This window comes from Penicillium samsonianum, assembly GCF_028829775.1.
Source record: "Penicillium samsonianum strain IBT 33392 chromosome Unknown utg000003l_segment0_segment0, whole genome shotgun sequence".
Classification (NCBI taxonomy): domain Eukaryota; kingdom Fungi; phylum Ascomycota; class Eurotiomycetes; order Eurotiales; family Aspergillaceae; genus Penicillium; species Penicillium samsonianum.
In genome coordinates this window covers 2,928,890-2,945,487 of record NW_026643261.1, presented here as the reverse complement: position 1 = coordinate 2,945,487, position 16,598 = coordinate 2,928,890, and the positions used below count along the sequence as shown (strand labels likewise).

The 16,598-nt window shown below is 49.1% G+C and overlaps 7 protein-coding genes across 7 annotated transcripts; 2 read left to right on the top strand and 5 right to left on the bottom strand.

The window, feature by feature from the left end:
• N7471_004705 (uncharacterized protein) lies at positions 1-1,707 on the top strand (the record flags this gene model as incomplete). The annotated part of the gene is made up of 1 exon (XM_057277424.1): positions 1-1,707. One exon carries the CDS (start codon positions 1-3, stop codon positions 1,705-1,707), a length of 1,707 nt encoding a protein of 568 aa, XP_057137034.1.
• A 1,291-nt stretch (positions 1,708-2,998) lies between these two features.
• Positions 2,999-5,977, top strand: N7471_004704 (uncharacterized protein; the record flags this gene model as incomplete). Its single annotated transcript, XM_057277423.1, has 2 exons — positions 2,999-4,472; positions 4,533-5,977. The coding sequence occupies 2 exons, from the start codon at positions 2,999-3,001 to the stop codon at positions 5,975-5,977; spliced, it is 2,919 nt and encodes a 972-aa protein (XP_057137033.1).
• Positions 5,978-6,762: 785 nt separating this feature from the next.
• On the bottom strand, positions 6,763-7,041 carry N7471_004703 (uncharacterized protein; the record flags this gene model as incomplete). The annotated part of the gene is made up of 2 exons (XM_057277422.1): positions 6,763-6,867; positions 6,922-7,041. 2 exons carry the CDS (start codon positions 7,039-7,041, stop codon positions 6,763-6,765), a joined length of 225 nt encoding a protein of 74 aa, XP_057137032.1.
• Positions 7,042-7,108: 67 nt separating this feature from the next.
• Positions 7,109-9,526, bottom strand: N7471_004702 (uncharacterized protein; the record flags this gene model as incomplete). Its single annotated transcript, XM_057277421.1, has 1 exon — positions 7,109-9,526. The coding sequence occupies one exon, from the start codon at positions 9,524-9,526 to the stop codon at positions 7,109-7,111; it is 2,418 nt and encodes an 805-aa protein (XP_057137031.1).
• Positions 9,527-11,576: 2,050 nt separating this feature from the next.
• N7471_004701 (uncharacterized protein) lies at positions 11,577-11,843 on the bottom strand (the record flags this gene model as incomplete). The annotated part of the gene is made up of 1 exon (XM_057277420.1): positions 11,577-11,843. The coding sequence occupies one exon, from the start codon at positions 11,841-11,843 to the stop codon at positions 11,577-11,579; it is 267 nt and encodes an 88-aa protein (XP_057137030.1).
• Positions 11,844-12,539: 696 nt separating this feature from the next.
• N7471_004700 (uncharacterized protein) lies at positions 12,540-13,805 on the bottom strand (the record flags this gene model as incomplete). Its single annotated transcript, XM_057277419.1, has 2 exons — positions 12,540-13,196; positions 13,251-13,805. 2 exons carry the CDS (start codon positions 13,803-13,805, stop codon positions 12,540-12,542), a joined length of 1,212 nt encoding a protein of 403 aa, XP_057137029.1.
• Positions 13,806-14,558: 753 nt separating this feature from the next.
• N7471_004699 (uncharacterized protein) lies at positions 14,559-15,238 on the bottom strand (the record flags this gene model as incomplete). The annotated part of the gene is made up of 2 exons (XM_057277418.1): positions 14,559-14,615; positions 14,675-15,238. The coding sequence occupies 2 exons, from the start codon at positions 15,236-15,238 to the stop codon at positions 14,559-14,561; spliced, it is 621 nt and encodes a 206-aa protein (XP_057137028.1).
• Between the last annotated feature and the right edge of the window lie 1,360 nt (positions 15,239-16,598).

Genomic DNA, 16,598 nt, shown 5'->3' with positions numbered 1-16,598 from the left:
ATGGAGGACGACTACTCATACCCTCATCCACCGACCGATAACCCAGCAGCATGCGATCCTGATGACAGGCCCGTTTCATTCTTGAGTCCAAATCCCAATGAGATGTCTCCTCATTACCTGACCACCAGGGAAGGAAGTGGCAATGATCAACGTGATGATGTCCACATCAACCCAAGGAACAGGCGTCCTCTGCCCGTTTCCCCATCTTCACGAACCGGCTCTCAGGCTCCATTCCAACAACTGGCCATATTCTCACAAGAGCAGGTTACACAGCTTTTGGCCCAGCAACAAAGCCAACTCGCAATGATGCAGGCAGGGGTACCCAACCCTAGCCAGCTGCCGTACCCTCTCTTTAATGAACCATCGGTACCCCCAAGGGATATAAATGATGAGGAATTCGATCAGATGAAGGCCCGATGGGAGGAACTCGAACGGAGGAACAAAGATCGGTCTTCTCGGCAAGAAAAAATCACGAGACCAGAAACCCCATCCGTCCCCTCAGTCAGGGATAAGCAGCACAAATGGCCTCATGTTGAGCCAGTTCAAAAGCAAGCCATCGGAGTGGGCCCAAGTCCCATTCAGTACCCGTCAGTTATCTCATCCAGCCCACCAGGACCACATCAAGACCTACATCAACCAGCTTCAGGACACAGACCAGAGAAACATGCCCCCACAAACACCGGTCCAGTCAATCCGACAGCCTCTAAGACCAAAAAAGCCGTCAATGACAAAATCCTACCTCGCCCATCCAAGCATAAAGCCAATGTTAATTCCCCTACATCGCCGGGAGGTCGAGCTCAGCCCGAGCTGGACCAAGCTGGTTCGAAAAGGCGACCTCCATCTTCATTCGACCCTAAACTCCTCCCCCGTCTCAAGATGATGAACTTTCAAGCAAGGCAGATCATCAAGGACCAGGAAGTCATGGAAATTCTGGATGGAACCAGATTAGGTCAACCCTTGGCGAACTACATCCGAGAGCTCTCCGATCCAGACCGACCTACCCGATTTAGTGAGTGGAAAAAACCGGGGACTCTACCCACCTCGTTAGAAGCAAAACAGAAACAGACTCTCAGTCCTGAAGAGCTCCAAGAAGTGCTATGGTACGGGCCACAAGTCCGCAAGACATTCACGAAGACTTTCCGGTCCGACGGAAACATCAGGACCGAACAACATCACCATCTGGACCTCGCACGGGACGGCAAATTCCTACTTCCTACTCTGCTATTAAACTCTGTCAACCCTGACTTTATTGATAGCTATGTGACACGACATACGAAGGAAGTAAAGGGATACAATGACACCAACCCAGTCAACAACCCTAGTGATCCAGAGCCAGAGCGCACAACTGAGCCGGAGTCCAGTAATCCGCCCACAGCTGACTCCACTCCGGTTAAGAGAAGCAAGACCTCCCATGGAACCGACCTAAAGGAGCAGCCTGGAGACAAACTCAAGAGAAAGATGGAGTTGTACCGAGAACGGGTCGCTGATCAACGGAAAGTTATTGAAAATCAAGATGTAATCATCCGGGCCCAAAGGAATGAAATCCAGGCTCTCCGAATTCGTCTCGAGGCCGGAGAGGACATACTGAAACTTAACCCGAAGTCGAAGGGCATCGTGGAGGGATGGGGACCCCTCCCTCATCAGACTTCTCTTCCAAGTTATCTGGAGAATGAAGGTAACATGGAAGCTTCATACGAGGAGGAGTGAGCTGGGAGTTTTGGCAGGATCAAATTCATTCGACTCTTCATGTTTGGTTAGGTTATTCTATCCTGGACTGCAAGATTCTGGATTCGGGATTTTTTCCCGTTCCAGATGGGACGTACCAACAGAATTTGGGATATATATCCTCCTTCTGCTTCCGGTACCATTTGCTTGTTCTTTTCTTCCAACTTAGCCCCAATTGCATAATCAAAATTCTATCGTGCTAGCTGGTATATCAGCTATTCTTGTATATTTTTAATTGGAGCCTATCTTCATGACCATGTATCTACCCTGCTCAGGGATGGAACCTGGCCTAGGATAAGACCCCAAGGATGGAACTAGATTAAATTCTCGATATCGTATCAAGGATATCACCTAGGTAAGGAGGATGGAATCCTACAACGAACATAGAAGGCGGTATATAGCAATATTCTCTGCTCTTCTAACCTTATATGCATATCATATCATCATCCATGTGCATTGTGCCCAGGTGGCGAGCTTGGCCTCGGATTAAAGGTTAGGCCACTCCAGGCGGGATATTATGGCAGAACTTGGATATAAAGCCTCACTTCCCTATTAGTATCTATTTCTGAATTTACCCTATCCTTTCAATAATCAATTTCACATAGTACTGGCTTGTGTAGTCCTTCTCATCCAATCCTTGCTTTGGCGGAAGCCCGACCGACATAAATTGGTTGTTGACTCGCTTCCGTATTGGAGAGGACAAAGATTAGCACTTGATCTGCTTAGGAAAACAAGGAGTCTTGGTAAAGCCAGAACCCAGCGGCAGGTTTGATAGGTGTGTCCAGGAGCGTGAGTTCCCATGCATCCTGTTCATAATGTACGATCCCCATGGTCATTACTCGATGCGGATCACCATGGGAATAATTATTGGTCGGTTCTACTGGCCATCTCGACTGAAAGATGTTAAGCAACATAGACCACGTCAAACAGTTTCGAGCTCGAACTGCTCGCCTGCTCACCACAAAGAAGATGTTTAAGAGATAGCTTTCAAAACAAAATTGCATCACGAGAGGATGACAGCTTATTCGGGAGGTCAGGCAACCGCAAACCCGTTAGAATCGAACCCTCCCCTTGTTATTCCTTACCACATCTCTATTCTGCAACCTTTTACGACCTGACCTCGTACCTTTTTCAACTATTATCACCTTGCATCATCAAGCTTGTGTAGGAAGCAGCTCCTAGTTTACACATTCCCTTTTTCCTAATCATTTCTCCGGTTCTTGTTCACCCTATGACACCATCCCTCGATGCAGACTATCACTGACCTCCCAGAATGGGGGAGATCCACTCTTGGGGACCGCGTCGCCCTGGACCGAAGAAGATCGACAAGGAAAGACGCCGGCGGTTGAAGGATGAAAATGCGAGACGAGGACAGCTTGAGGAGACGTGGGCCCGACGAGGCAGAGGAGAAAGGATCGCGGTTGGAGTTACAATGCCAAAGCCGCGAGAACCCGGGATATGCAGCGATTACGCCCGTGATAAAATCCCAATGTACGAGCTTCGAAAATGGTACAACGAATACGAAACGACTCGTCCAGTCCTAACCCGGAACGATTCGCTCTTTATGGCCCAGTTCCCGGCCGAGTTTCGTCTATGGCCTACCATGTTTTTCGAACGCTACCCCGGGTTAAGGCCCACTCCGAACCCACATCATTACTTTTACGGGGATCTGGATTCATTTGGATATGGTTGGCACCTAAGACCCGAACGCTACAAGTTGTCTTTTGACCGGGAACACTATGATGACTACTCCAAGTTCATTCGGTTATGGCCACCCCCTGAAGTTCATGGACGAAGGATTCGATGGGAAGAAGCATCTGAGGCGTATCGGACAAATAGTGGAGTGGTAGCTGGAACTCTGCTAACACCCACTGAGGTGAACCCGATCCCAGCTCAAGTGATTATGAAAAAGAGGAGTGATATTTTAGAATATGATGGTTCGCAGAGGCGAGACCCTTTGGTTGCAAAAGGGGTGCCTCCGGGTTCACCAACACCATCTTCACCTCTTGAAGCTATAATCGTCTCGGCCGATCAGGAACTGTTAGACCAGCTTAAGCGGGCCCGGACCTTTAAGTTGTCTCCCTCTCCAGTCGAAGATCCCAGTAACACTCCTTCCTCAGCTATCACACAAAACTCCAACTCTTTCAGTGAGGGAACCTCTCATCTGTCAGTTCCTTTGCGACACCGATCACATTCCCCACTCAACCATGATCGCAGACCACCTATGCTGGCTCCAAAAGATAGCCTTCCAATAACCTCTTCCCCTGTCTTTGCTCGTGCACATGATTCGATCGTTCGACGTGACCCAGACTGGAGTCGGGCCCTACGAAAAGAAGCTCCGTTCTCGTCCATCGACGCAAGCTTGGCCGCATTGAAACGAATGAATCAATCACAAGAGCAACAAATAAACGACCAGGGCAAGGCAAGTGAACAGCAAGTGAACGAGCCTTCGGACCAAGGTTCCCCTTCACTTGCTCATTACAACGACACCCCCTCGTCTGGTGACACCTCATCTTTGTTTCGATCCCCAGTCGGATCTCCTCTTCATCGAGCCAACGAACCTCACTCAGAGCATTGTCCCACCCCAGGTGGTGTCCCTGAGATGGATGAAAATTACAATTATCCAGCTGAATCATCTGGTGACCACCAGGAGGGATGGGACCCGATCAACAGGCTCATTCTCAATCCAGAAATTTTAACGAGACACCCGGATGATCCCCCGCAACGCCCTAGAACTGGTGGAAGAGGTACGAATTTACCAGCCTACGATCCCAACTTGGATCCGAGGAACTGACAAACCCTTCCAGCCACATCGAGCACTGAGGTTGACCCTTTGACCGCATACCCTCAACCTACCTTATCGCAAGAGCAGTTCGCCGAATTCCTCAGAACCTATCAGCAGAACCATCTGGCCCTGCTTCAAATGCAAACGAGCCTAGGCAACCCTGGGCCATCGCAATACCCGATGACTCAACAACCTTCTTTACCCCAGCCACCAGTGGCGCAGCGCACCGAGAATGTTTCAAAGATGCAGCAGATGGAATGGATGACCGCGCGAATCGAAGAACTAGAACAAAAAGAGAAGGACCGGTCACCCCAGCGAGGGGATATCCGGAGTCTAGAAGACACCCCCGATCCGTCCTCGCCGCAGCATCAAGACAAGTCGCCCCATCAGAGCTTGAAAGACCCGATACATGTCCTCTCAAGCCCGGCCCAGGAGCCCTCTAGTTCTCCTGGACGTCTTGGCCAACTTGACCGCGTGAAAACTCCAGCGGCAATCAACCCGATCTCTCCGAAGGGAATCATCAAAGAGGGATCTAGTTCTAAGCGGATCCCGGCATCGAAGACCCCAGTTCAATCCAGTCAACCTGCTGGCTCTGGGAAGCGGTCCTCAAGTCTTCTCAGCCCCGAACTGCTACCTCATCTTAAGCGAATGAAGTTTCAACCGAAGGAGATCGCTAAAGACAACAGTGTGATGGCTCAGTTGGATCAGAGGACCCTGGGAAAACCTTTAGCAGGTTACATCAGAGAAATGGCTGACCCCGGTCGAACGTCTCGACGACATCCTAACTGGAAAAGAGAGGCCGATTTGCCAGTTGCACTTAAGTGGGATCGGAAGCGGGGATTGACTGCTGGAGAAATCCAGACTCTACTAGAGTATGGTCCCGGCGTCCGTAAAACCTTTACTCAGGTCTTTGGGGGAGAAGGAAATCTAAGGAGAAAATATCACCATCACCTAGACCTCATGGAGGGTGAACGGTTTTCCCGACCAGCCTTGGCCTTGAATTCGCTCACCCCTGACTTTGTTGAGAGTTACATAACCCGCCATGCCCCCCAAATCCAGCCCACTGACGAAGATGAATCGACCAAAGATCCGACAGAGTCTGCTCCTGAAGGGACCCCGGATCCTGAACCATTGAAAACCCCTGAATCTAAGCCAATGCCGAACAAAACAACTGGTGAACGGGCCAATGTTGAATCAAAGGAGAAACCCCTTGGCCGAATGCAGAAGAAGGTCACCATGTACCGAAACCAAGTGGACACCCTGCGCAAAGTTACCGAAAACCAGGAACTCATCATCCAAGCCCAGTGGAGGGAAAACCAAACTCTTCGGTCTATCTTGGAGAAAGTGGAAACTCGGCTCAAGAAACATAAAGCTATAGTTGACATCGGACCACTGCCTTCCCCCACTCGAATTCCAAATTACATCGGACTGGAATGTGACATGGAGGAACCATCTGAGGATGAATAGGGGAGGAAGAGAACCAAAATCAGGGTTCACTCATGTATGTTGGATTTTTCTTATTCCCGTCCTGGTAGAAATTCTTAAGCCGAAAGTTGAGAATTCTTCTGGACCGTGGGACCCTGTGACGTAGGAGACCCCGGTTCAGGGGCTTATCCTGTCCAGGCACAATGTCGTGGCAGAACTTGGGTATAAAGCCCAGCTCTGAATACCGGCATTTTCTTTAGTTTTTAGCACAGAATTTTACTATTCTTACTTTCGTGAATTGACTCCTTGTACTGGCTATAATAACTTACTCCTTGCATATTCCTGCTGGGGTGTGAATTTAGAATTCGTACTTGCCTTCCGTCAACATGGAACAAAATCCTGTGGGGCTAGACCCGAGGTCGCCGGGCGGGACCTAGGGATCAAGAAACAATTATCATGGCATAGTTTTATATCCATACTCCAATCTGATCTGTGACTCTTGTTACCTTGAGAGGGGAGAACCGCGGAGTAAAAAAATGAGCTATCATTGTCATGTGTTCTTGCATTTACCAAAATGAGGTTCTCGGAGCCAGGATGCATCATTATTCAACTCGCGTAACCTGCATGACAGCAAGGAAAATACAGATTGGATTGGCACATAAGGCCGAATCAAGACTTAAGAAGGACTGGGACTATGGCAGCTGATACGAGAAGAATTTGGAATATGCATAATCGTTGATTCAGAAAAAAGAACAACAGGAAGAGGTACAACAGGAAGAGGGGCCGGGATCAGAAGAAGGCTTATATGTCCTTATTCTGCCGGAATATCAAACCCGAATCCAGGATGAAGCCTTCAGTACCAGAAAGAAGAGGAGCAACAGTGTTGAATCGGATACTGTGGGGACCGAACTCTGCGACGAGACCTCGGTGGCCTGTATAGATTTTTAGCGATTCATAATTCATTCACTGTCTAAACATCCACTCACATTGGTGACTGCCCCCTTAGTGGCATTATACCAAACCAACCCAGGCCGTGGTCGACCCGCACCCGTGGACGAGATGTTGATCACCGACCCACCCTGGCCTTGTTCGATGAAACGCGGCATCAGGGCCTCTGTAGCGAGATAAATGCTCTTCACACTGACCTTGAACACGCGCTCCTATGCTTTATCATCATTTCTTGTCGTCAAGATATGTTGAGAGTGGAGGGCGGGAAGGAAGGGGACCCAAACTTTCAACGAACCACGCTGTGGCTTGCCGGGCTTTTAGGAGGGACTCTCCTTCCTTAATTCTGGCCCGAAGTGCCTTGCTTTCCTTCCACTGGGTATGGATAAGAAGATCTTGATTCTCTATAATCTTATCCATTTCACTCGCATGTCCCCGATACCAGTTGGTTTTCTTCTGAAGTGCACTAACGGGCTTTTTTGGGTCAACTCCATCCTTTGTGGTGGCATTGTCAACTGGAGTTGCCCTGATGATGGGAGACGGATTAGATTTGGGTACCGACGTCGGTTCGGGACTTGGATTGTTCGGGAGTTCAGCTGATCTCTGTTTGGCAGTATCCTTATGCTGAAATTTCACCATCTTAGGATGGGGAAGTATCTTGGGGTCGAACGGGCTAGGTGGCCTCTTTTCCTGGACTTTGCTCGGGCTGGACTGGGACTGGAGTCCTGGCAAAGTGGGGGGAGCGGGATTGGCCCTGCGCTTCGATAGTTTAGGTAGGATGTTGTAGTTCGGTGGCTTCTTCGACTTCGGGGTAGCGACTGGGGTGACGAGACTAGGGTTTGGATGAGAATATTTCCCTGGATCTTGACTTGTGGTGGACTGAACCGGCTTAACTTGACTGTGAGCTGCTGTGGCTGGTGGGCTCGAGCCGGGAGCGTGTTCCCGAACTAGACTGGAATCGATTGAGATTGACTCATTCTGGGTTGGTCCCACCTGAGATGTTTTCGGTGGTACTTGGGCCGGGGTGGTGTGTGGCACGGCTTCCGATCTAGAAGGTCCTCTTCGCTGTGAGGAGCCATCATTGATCCTTCCTTCCAGTTCCTTAATTCGTGCTTTCGCCCAATTCAACTCCGCCATCATTGACTCCGTCTCGGGATTTCGAGCGGGAACCGACTGGGACAACACAGGTTGAGCTTGGTACTGCAATTGGCCCGGGTTCATCCTCCCTGCTTGCATCTGAAGTATATCAAGTAGATTCTGCTGTTGCGATATCATGAGCTGCGTGAACTGCTCTTGAGAGAATGTGATCGCTTGTGGGAGTGGCGCTAGGAAGCCTAGCTGCGGATTTGATGGAGCGGACGGGAGAGGTCGATTCCTTGGACCAAGCTGAACATCGTAAGGCGGGAGAAACTGTTCAGGAGACGGATTCATTTGTGTTTCACTTGGAATTTGCTGGGAGTTCATTTGACGATCTCGCATCTCCTTCAATCCCCAAAAGCGTTCAAGAGTAGGTTCGATACATGCAATTGGGGCTACCTTCCGTGAGACTCGACGCGTTCCCAAGTCGTGCCTAATGATCCAGTCAAGTGATTCAGCGAAGATTGGAGAAGAGGCTACCGAGGTGCCCTTTCTAGGACCGAGCATGGGGTCTGTGGTAACTGTGGGTGTAGGGGAAGTTGTTTGGTGCCTTGAGTGTGTCGAGCGAGGAGGAGTACCCCCTGAGAGGCTGTTAGTTGACGGGGTGATAGTAGAAGAGTGTGAAATGTAGGAGTTGGCAATTGGGGATAGGGGTAACCTAAGCCCCTGGGCTTGCTTGAGTTGATCTAGCAACTCCTGGTCTGCTGAAATGATTCCCGGTCCGTGGGGTTCAGAGGAGTTTGTTGAGCCCGGAACTACTCCCTCGTCGGGGGTAGGATCTGGTTCTTGCCTCTTCTCGGAATATTGGCTCTCATAATACTCGAGGATCTCACCCCTTTTCCTTTTGATTATCTGAAATGGGATAGGATTCACCTCGGCAGCTGTCAATGGGATCCCCGTCACCACGTCGCCGTTGAGTCGATATGCCTGGCACGCTTCCACCCAATTCACCCGCCTTCCATGAGTTTCTGGGGTAGGCCACCATCGAATGAATCCTGAGTAGTCGTCGTAGTATTCGTACGGGAAGGAGGATTGATGTTGATATCGCTCCGGTCGCAAATGCCATCCATACCCAAATCCTTGTCGGTACCCGTAATAGTAATGTTGTGGGTTCGGGGTGGGCCTCAATCCGGGATAGCGTTCGAAGAACATAGTGGGCCATTGGCGGAACTCAAGTGGAAACTGGGCGATGAGCCGCGTATCACTCTGTGTTAAGGCTGGACGATGTTTCTCGTACTCTCTGTACCACTTCATGATCTGGTTGACTGCATAGCAGCGCTTCCTACCGAATCGGCGTCCATGCTGTTCGGTTGGCTTGGGCATCACTACCCCTACCAGGATCTTCTCCCCGTTAGCTCGCCGGTTCCAGACTTCTTCGAGTTGTCGACGTCTTGCGTTCTCTGATTTCAGCAGTCGTCGTCTCACTTTCTCCATTGCCTTTGGTCCGGGGAAACCTGGTATCGAGGGATCGATCTCCCCCCATTCCGGGAGGTCACTGGCGGCTTGCATATCGAGAGCTGAAGCGTACTGAGATTGGAGAAGGTTATTGAACCCAAGAAGATCAAGAATGAACGTAGTTTGAGACTGATCTCATAACAAAGTTGGGAAGTAAAATACAAGTAGAGGGGGAAAAGAATGAAAGGCGGGGGTTAGGTGGAAGAATGAAGATTGGAGGACAAAGGCAGGATTACCAAATGCCTCCGTTTCAATTCCCTAGGGATTCCGGCCATCTTTTCATGATCCAATTTAGATTGGAATACTAGTTCCTGTGCTTCCTTCCTTACTTATTTACTTTTATGAGAAGAAAATTGGGGTCGAAACAAGTTAAGGTGAGGTTAAGGTGATTATCATGACTTGCCAATGGACAGTTCGGAAAGTAGATCGTTCAACATAGCTGATTGCTGCATGTTAAATTTCATTCCGGCCATGTATTCACTCGAGCTGGCGTAGAAGAACCAAGTCCCTAACACCCACGAGCCAGGGTTATCTTGGGTCGGCAGCTTGTGTGAACCGGGCCTAGTGGAGGGTTTGGATGCTATCTCGAATGATTCCAAATACTGAGCCACAGCTTAGGGCATGCTAGTTCGTTGGATCCACCAATTCGCGAGTAATATCGTAGTAGTGGTTTCTTCCACTGAGCTTTCTCCAGCATAGCCTGGGCTGGGATACTTAGGATAGATTCGCTATATATATAGGTAAAGAACTTCGGTGGTTGCCATCCTTTAATATCGTAAGTCGCCTTATACTGACCTGCTATGTATTCTAGGCCTTCTATAAGCCACCGGAAATAGTGAGTTCGCGTCTGTCCACCCGATAAGCTCTCCCGGGCGATATACATGACCAGGGGAGTGATTGGAGTCCCCATGGCATTAGAAACGCACTAGGATGTAGATCATTATATCGCGTACAGATGATTGGTTTTGATAGAAGGGAGAGGGCAAAAGGCAGTGAACCACTGGCTTAAACTTAATCACCACTCTGACATGTGACCTTGATATGGGGTGGGTCAGTCATGGGCGGCCGACTTAACTCGGGCTCGGGCAGTGCAGTTCGGTCCTTATCTTGCCATATACCCGGAATGACTTCACGAAGAACGGACTTGCGGCCTCAATATTATAACACAGCATGGGGTTCGCTAGAACTAAGAGGTTAATCTCTTTTGTTCTTCGATAATGTTGTTACAAAGGAAATATGATTGAGTGCCTGAGGCCAGATGATATTAATTCAGTAAGGATAGCTGGCTGTGAGAAGAATAGTCTTAGTGGGCATCCTTTATGAATAGTCCAGAGATCGCCTTCTATATTCATCACAACGTGTATATGCTTCTTCTAATTATTATATCGGGTCGGACGATTGGGGCCGGCAAACTACCGCATGTAGTTCGATAAGAGTTCTCCCAGAGGTATTCTGTCTAGGGTCGAGATAATCCCCTGGTCCTTGACGATGTCCTTTGGCATACATCTCCCCTTCGTAAGATAAGGGAGTAGCCCGGGGTCCGTTGCTTCCCTGTCCCCTGAGTCTGACTGGATAGAGGTCGTGATTGTGTCCCTAGTGGTGCAGAAGAAGCAGGGTCAGCTTTCCAGTTGGATAGCTTGGTCAGGATGGTGTGCTTAGGCAGCTTCTTTGACCTGGTAGTTGTTACTAGGGTAACAAAACCAGCCTTCGAATCATCGTGCCCGGCTAGGTTATGACTTGGAGTGGCTTGGACCAAAGTTTGGATGTGATCAGTCCCCATGAATGGGTTGAGCCAAGGAGAAGATTCTGTCACTGGACTTGGATTCACCGCGATCTGTGTGGGACAACTTTGAGGAAAGTGGAACCTTCTTTGCGAAGGACAGTTGAATAGGAGAGTCTGGATGCTTCGGGGTTGATAAAGGGACTGGACTTCCCCTGTGCAGTCCAACCAGTTTCATAGGTGCTCATCCATTGCCTGAGTCCGGCTGTTAGCTGGGCGCATCCCAGCTCTCAGCTGTGGCTAACATCCTGGGCTAGTAACTGGTCTTCAACCCAGCTTGACCTAGCATAACGGGGTTGGAACCCGAATAGGATTTGAGCAGGGTTATACCCGTGTATGTCCACGATCCGAGTATGGATTTCTTGCACTGCCATATGAAGGAATTGATCCCGGTTTGTGTAAACCTTGGTCGACCGAGCTGAGATCGTCATATGATTGTTCACGACCTGTTCGACCGTCCTTCCTGCCAGCACCGGAGAAGGGACCCAGGTCTCTCATTCCAAACACGGATTGGTCTTCAAGACCTTGTTGGCCACTCGGTAAGGAGGACAGCTTATCAAGATCGGCCGCCAAGGGCAGAACCAATGACATCGCAGTGTGGGGTGATCTGATATTATAAGGTTATAGTGCAGCCCCGGAGGTGTGGGACGAGAGGGAAGCAATGGGGTTGACATATTGGATGAAGGCAGTGAGGGTCCAGCAATATTGACCATGGGTCTCGCCCAGGTGGGGTAAGGAGATCGGACTGATAACGATCTGAAGGGTTATGACCTGCCCAGGTGGAGTGGTAGAATCTGGGGTGGTAAAGGTCAGGCATGAGAGTCAAATCTTCTAGGAATTGAGAGCCTAGATAGGATGACCCAGGTTGGGGTTGGGGTGGTGTATTTATGAATCACCTGTGAGAATCGTCGTCCGCTTGGTGCTGGCCGGTTCGACTCTGGCATCTTTGCAGTAAAGAATGGGTAAGTAACCTTGCCACCTGGGTTCAATAGGCCCGGGTTAGGGTTGATTCGCCGAGATTGGATGGTTGATTGGTCGAGATTGGATGGAAGGTCGGCATTGGATGGGAAGTCGACATTGGATGGGAAGTCGGCATTGGATGGGAAGTCGACATTGGATGAGAGGTTGAGATTGGATAGGAGGTTGACATTGGATGAGAGGTCGAGATTGGATGAGAGGTCGAGATTGGATAGGAAGTCAAGATTGGATGAGATGGTTCTTCATGCGTTTTTCCTCCATCCGGGCTTGAATGCACGAAGTGTGCTATGGTCGAGTTCCTCCTGGGAACTACCATACTGATGGCGCGGGAGGGGCCGGCCCTGCATTCTCCTGTCCTAGTTGCACACACCGAGCAAGCCATGCCGTACCAGCTTCATGCTGGATACGTCCCTCTTCCCCAATCGTTGTTTTGAACCCGGGGTACTCGAAGTTGTGAATGGCCTTATAATGAAGGCGTAATGCACTGGGCATATGGTAGCGAGTGGTCACCCTACAGCCGGGATACCGGCAATGTAGTTCACCCCGGAAGACAACAGGTGAGCTCAATTCAAGACGGGGTAGTAGGGGAGCATCCTCCTCGGTCAGGGTAAGGTAACTCTTCATACTATTGTCCGAACCCTTGGGCTGGACATTTAGTCTATTAGGGTTGACCCTTGTCCCTCTTCTGGCGTTCTTCTTCCGTTCTTTTCGCTCCGCCTGGGGATTCTTCTTACAACCCCTCTTGTGCCTGGTTAGGCCATCGAGACGTGTAAATGTACCACCACAGTGGGGGCACTTGAACTCAGGCTTGATAAAGTCTTTTGTACGTGTCTCGGGGTGCTTGTGCCCTTGGTGGGCGGCAAGGAGCAACTGGGTTCTGAACCTTTCTCCGCAAATACCACATACGGACTTGAACTCCCTGATCCAGTTAGGGTGGGAGTTTCGATGGTAGTCCAGATCGCACATCTAGCTCTTGATTAATGTATAGAAACGACTCTACTAACCGGTGTATATACTAACCATTTGCTGTGCCTCAGACATCTTCACCCTAGCAAAGTGGAGGAGCCAGAAGTTATCGATGTAGAGTGGTGTCGAGTCCTCCAGCTCGACACCATCCTCACTAGGAGTGATATCACCACGTAGAACTCCTCTCACCTGCTGTGGGTTGACATCGAAGAACCGACGTGGTCTATCCGCAAACACCCGGACTTTGACAGGCACCCCAGCATCCTCGAACCACCCAAAGATCTTATCAAAGACCAAGGGGCAGGTCGTCAGTCCACTCCAGCCAGATAATACAATGATAACCGGGCAATCCAGACTCTTAGCCTCAGTAACAAGATCTAGCATCCAGGTTGTATGTCTGGCACGAGGACACCAGGGTTCATTTGCACCATGGATAAAAGCAAAGAACTTCGGTAGTTGCCAGCCAATCGTGTCATACGAGGCGGCATGCTGAGATGACACGTACTGCAGACTCTCAAGGAGCCATTCTGTAAACTCAGCTCGAGTCGACCCTGTTGCTGCGCTTTCTCGGGCAACGAACACGACTAAGGGACTGATTGAAGTCGCCATGGTAGACGACACATCAGATATAGTACACCAGACAAGATTGTATAAGTGACCGCTTGGGATGCTGAGGAGGAGAAAGGCAGATGGCCAACGACTGGATCCAAGCTAGTGGGTCCAAGCCACTGAACATGTGACAAGGACCTAGATCTTATACCCTTTCATTACGGGACTGTATTGACTGGCCTCATTACATAGAGTGGCCTCGGCCTTCAGAGATAATACATCCATGGATGGGCGTTCAAATGGTTACCATACATACCAAGGTGGTATGTACTAGTATGACCCGAGCTAGGACTAGAACCCGATCTGGGATGGAACCTAAGCTGGTATGGAACCTAAGCTGGTATGGAACCTAAGCTGGTATGGAACCTAAGCTGGTATGGAACCTAAGCTGGTATGGAACCTGATCTGGGCTTGATAGAACCCGATCTGGGATGGAACCTAAGCTGGTATGGAACCTGATCTGGGCTTGATAGGACCCGATCTGGGATGGAACCTAAGCTGGTATGAAACCTGATCTGGGCTTGATAGAACCCGATCTGAGCTGGAACCCGATCTTATAATGGACACTCAAGTTCCAAGCTTGGAACCAGCATATAGTACTGCAAATACCATATTCATAATTCGCCACATGAATTAGTTTGAATTCTTTTTAAATAATGTATGCAAATTTCGAGCATGCTCCCAATCAGCCTAGGTTCAGTCCACTCCCCAAGCCCTAAGGATCAACTGCTATCCTCTCCTAATCTGTATGGATTAATGGCGGGACCCGGACCACCCAGGATAGTCGTTGCGTGTTTCATCCCCGATCAACTAGAAACTGTGTGAGGGTCATGACCTTTGAGATAGCGACTGATAGTACATCAACTTACTAGCCGTCGGACCTCCTCTTCTGAATGGTTCCGTAGGTACATATCAGCGCTGATGTTGTTGATGGTATGAATAAAAAACCGTGTATCGTCATCGGAATAAACATCTCTTGTCGGATCAAGGTCACCAGTGAGAAGGGCACAGGCTTCAGTAGGGTTGATATTGAAGAATTGGGAAGGGTTGGTTGATCCAGCTTGATTAACGAAGACCTTAACGTTCACGTCGATGTCAAAAGCCGAAACATGGCCAAACAACCGGACAAATGTCATCTTATCGACAGTCAGGGTGTCCCAGCCGTTCAGAACGAGAGTCACATCACAGCCTTTGTCTTGACCTTCATCCAGTAAGTTGGCAAAATATTGGAATACGGATCCCCCAGAACGCAGTGGCTGATCAGAATCGTGGATGAAAGTGTAGAAGCGAGGAGATTGACAAGTGCAACCATAGAAGTGCTCGTAGTTTTGGATGACCAGATTTAGAGATTCGCGCAGTCTGTCTCGCGCAAGCTTTTGATCAGAAGCTTCTTGAGGACTGGCCCGGGCAACAAAAACAATGATAGAACCCATAGCGGCAAAGTGGATAGAAGGAAGAAAACCTAGGAAGTTAGAAGGTGTGTATCCATATGTAGATGGTTCACAAATTCTTACTATAGGAATAATGATTGGGGTCCGGTGCGGAAGGATATTGATGGAGGATATGGTTGGCTGTGTATGGCGGGACAGCGGCCTATCAGACATCGGGCATTGGTTGAGAAACTTCCCGTAGGCCTTTTTGCCTAGTATGAAACCAAAGTTTTTGAACTACTGTCACGAAAGCAATAATGAAATGGCCCAATGTCAAGAATATTGATTGCCTGAATGATGATATGGATGCTTGGGAGAAGAATATTAGCTGGTTGGGTTAGGTGTTTGTTATAACTAGACCCTGATACCGCCTTCCATACCCATCATAAATCTGGCAGCAGGACAATGTATGGGATTTTGAGATGTACTTTAGTAAGCACAATATGCAGCTTCCAAGGTTGATATCCCTCTAGGTAGTTATAATCGTCCTTTACCATGTTGGTGCCCCACTGGATAGCAATTATAAGGATTAGGTATGGCAACTCCATATAAAACGTACATATAACCATTGGAAAAAAAGACTTTCCGAGCTTTATACTGCTTTCATTCAACAAAACACGGCGGTATATTTTCCATTCAGGGCTGCAAAATTAGAAAAAAAAATGTTGAAAAGAAATGCGCCGACCGGGGTTCGAACCCGGGCTACCGCTTGAGAACAGGAATCTCCTATTTGGGAAAGCGGCTATATTTTCGTCAGAGAGGTGCTTTGGATTTTGCAAGGAGAATAACTCACAGTCTTAACCACTAGACCATCAGCGCTTTATTTTAATTACATTAGATTATGTTAAGTTACTTTCACTGGAACCATCTTCGGGGGTTTGTCTAAAAGATATTACGAGAAAAGAACTAGAGGACCATAGGCCATGTAAGATTGCTTGACTGGGATAAGGGATGGCTTGCAGGAGAAAAATATTGACTGGGTGGGTGGGTGTCTTTCATGGACAACCCTTAGACCGCCTTCTGGTTCTACCACAGGATCCCTGGTTCCCTAATTCTCGATTAATTCTCGATAGCATATCGAGAATTTAACCCTGATCGGGTTCCAGCAGATCTGGTTCAAATTAGGTTCTAGTCTAGCTCATATCATTCAAGATCGAGTTCTATCTCAGATCAGGTTCCATCTTAGATCGGGTTCTATCTCGGGTCAGGTCGAGGTCAGGTCCGGTCAAGGTCCGGTCAAGGTTAGGTCAAGGTTAGGTCAAGGTTAGGTCAAGGTCCGGTCAAGGTTAGGTCAAGGTCCGGTCAAGGTTAGGTCAAGGTCCGGTCAAGGTTAGGTCAAGGTCCGGTCAAGGTTAGGTCAAGG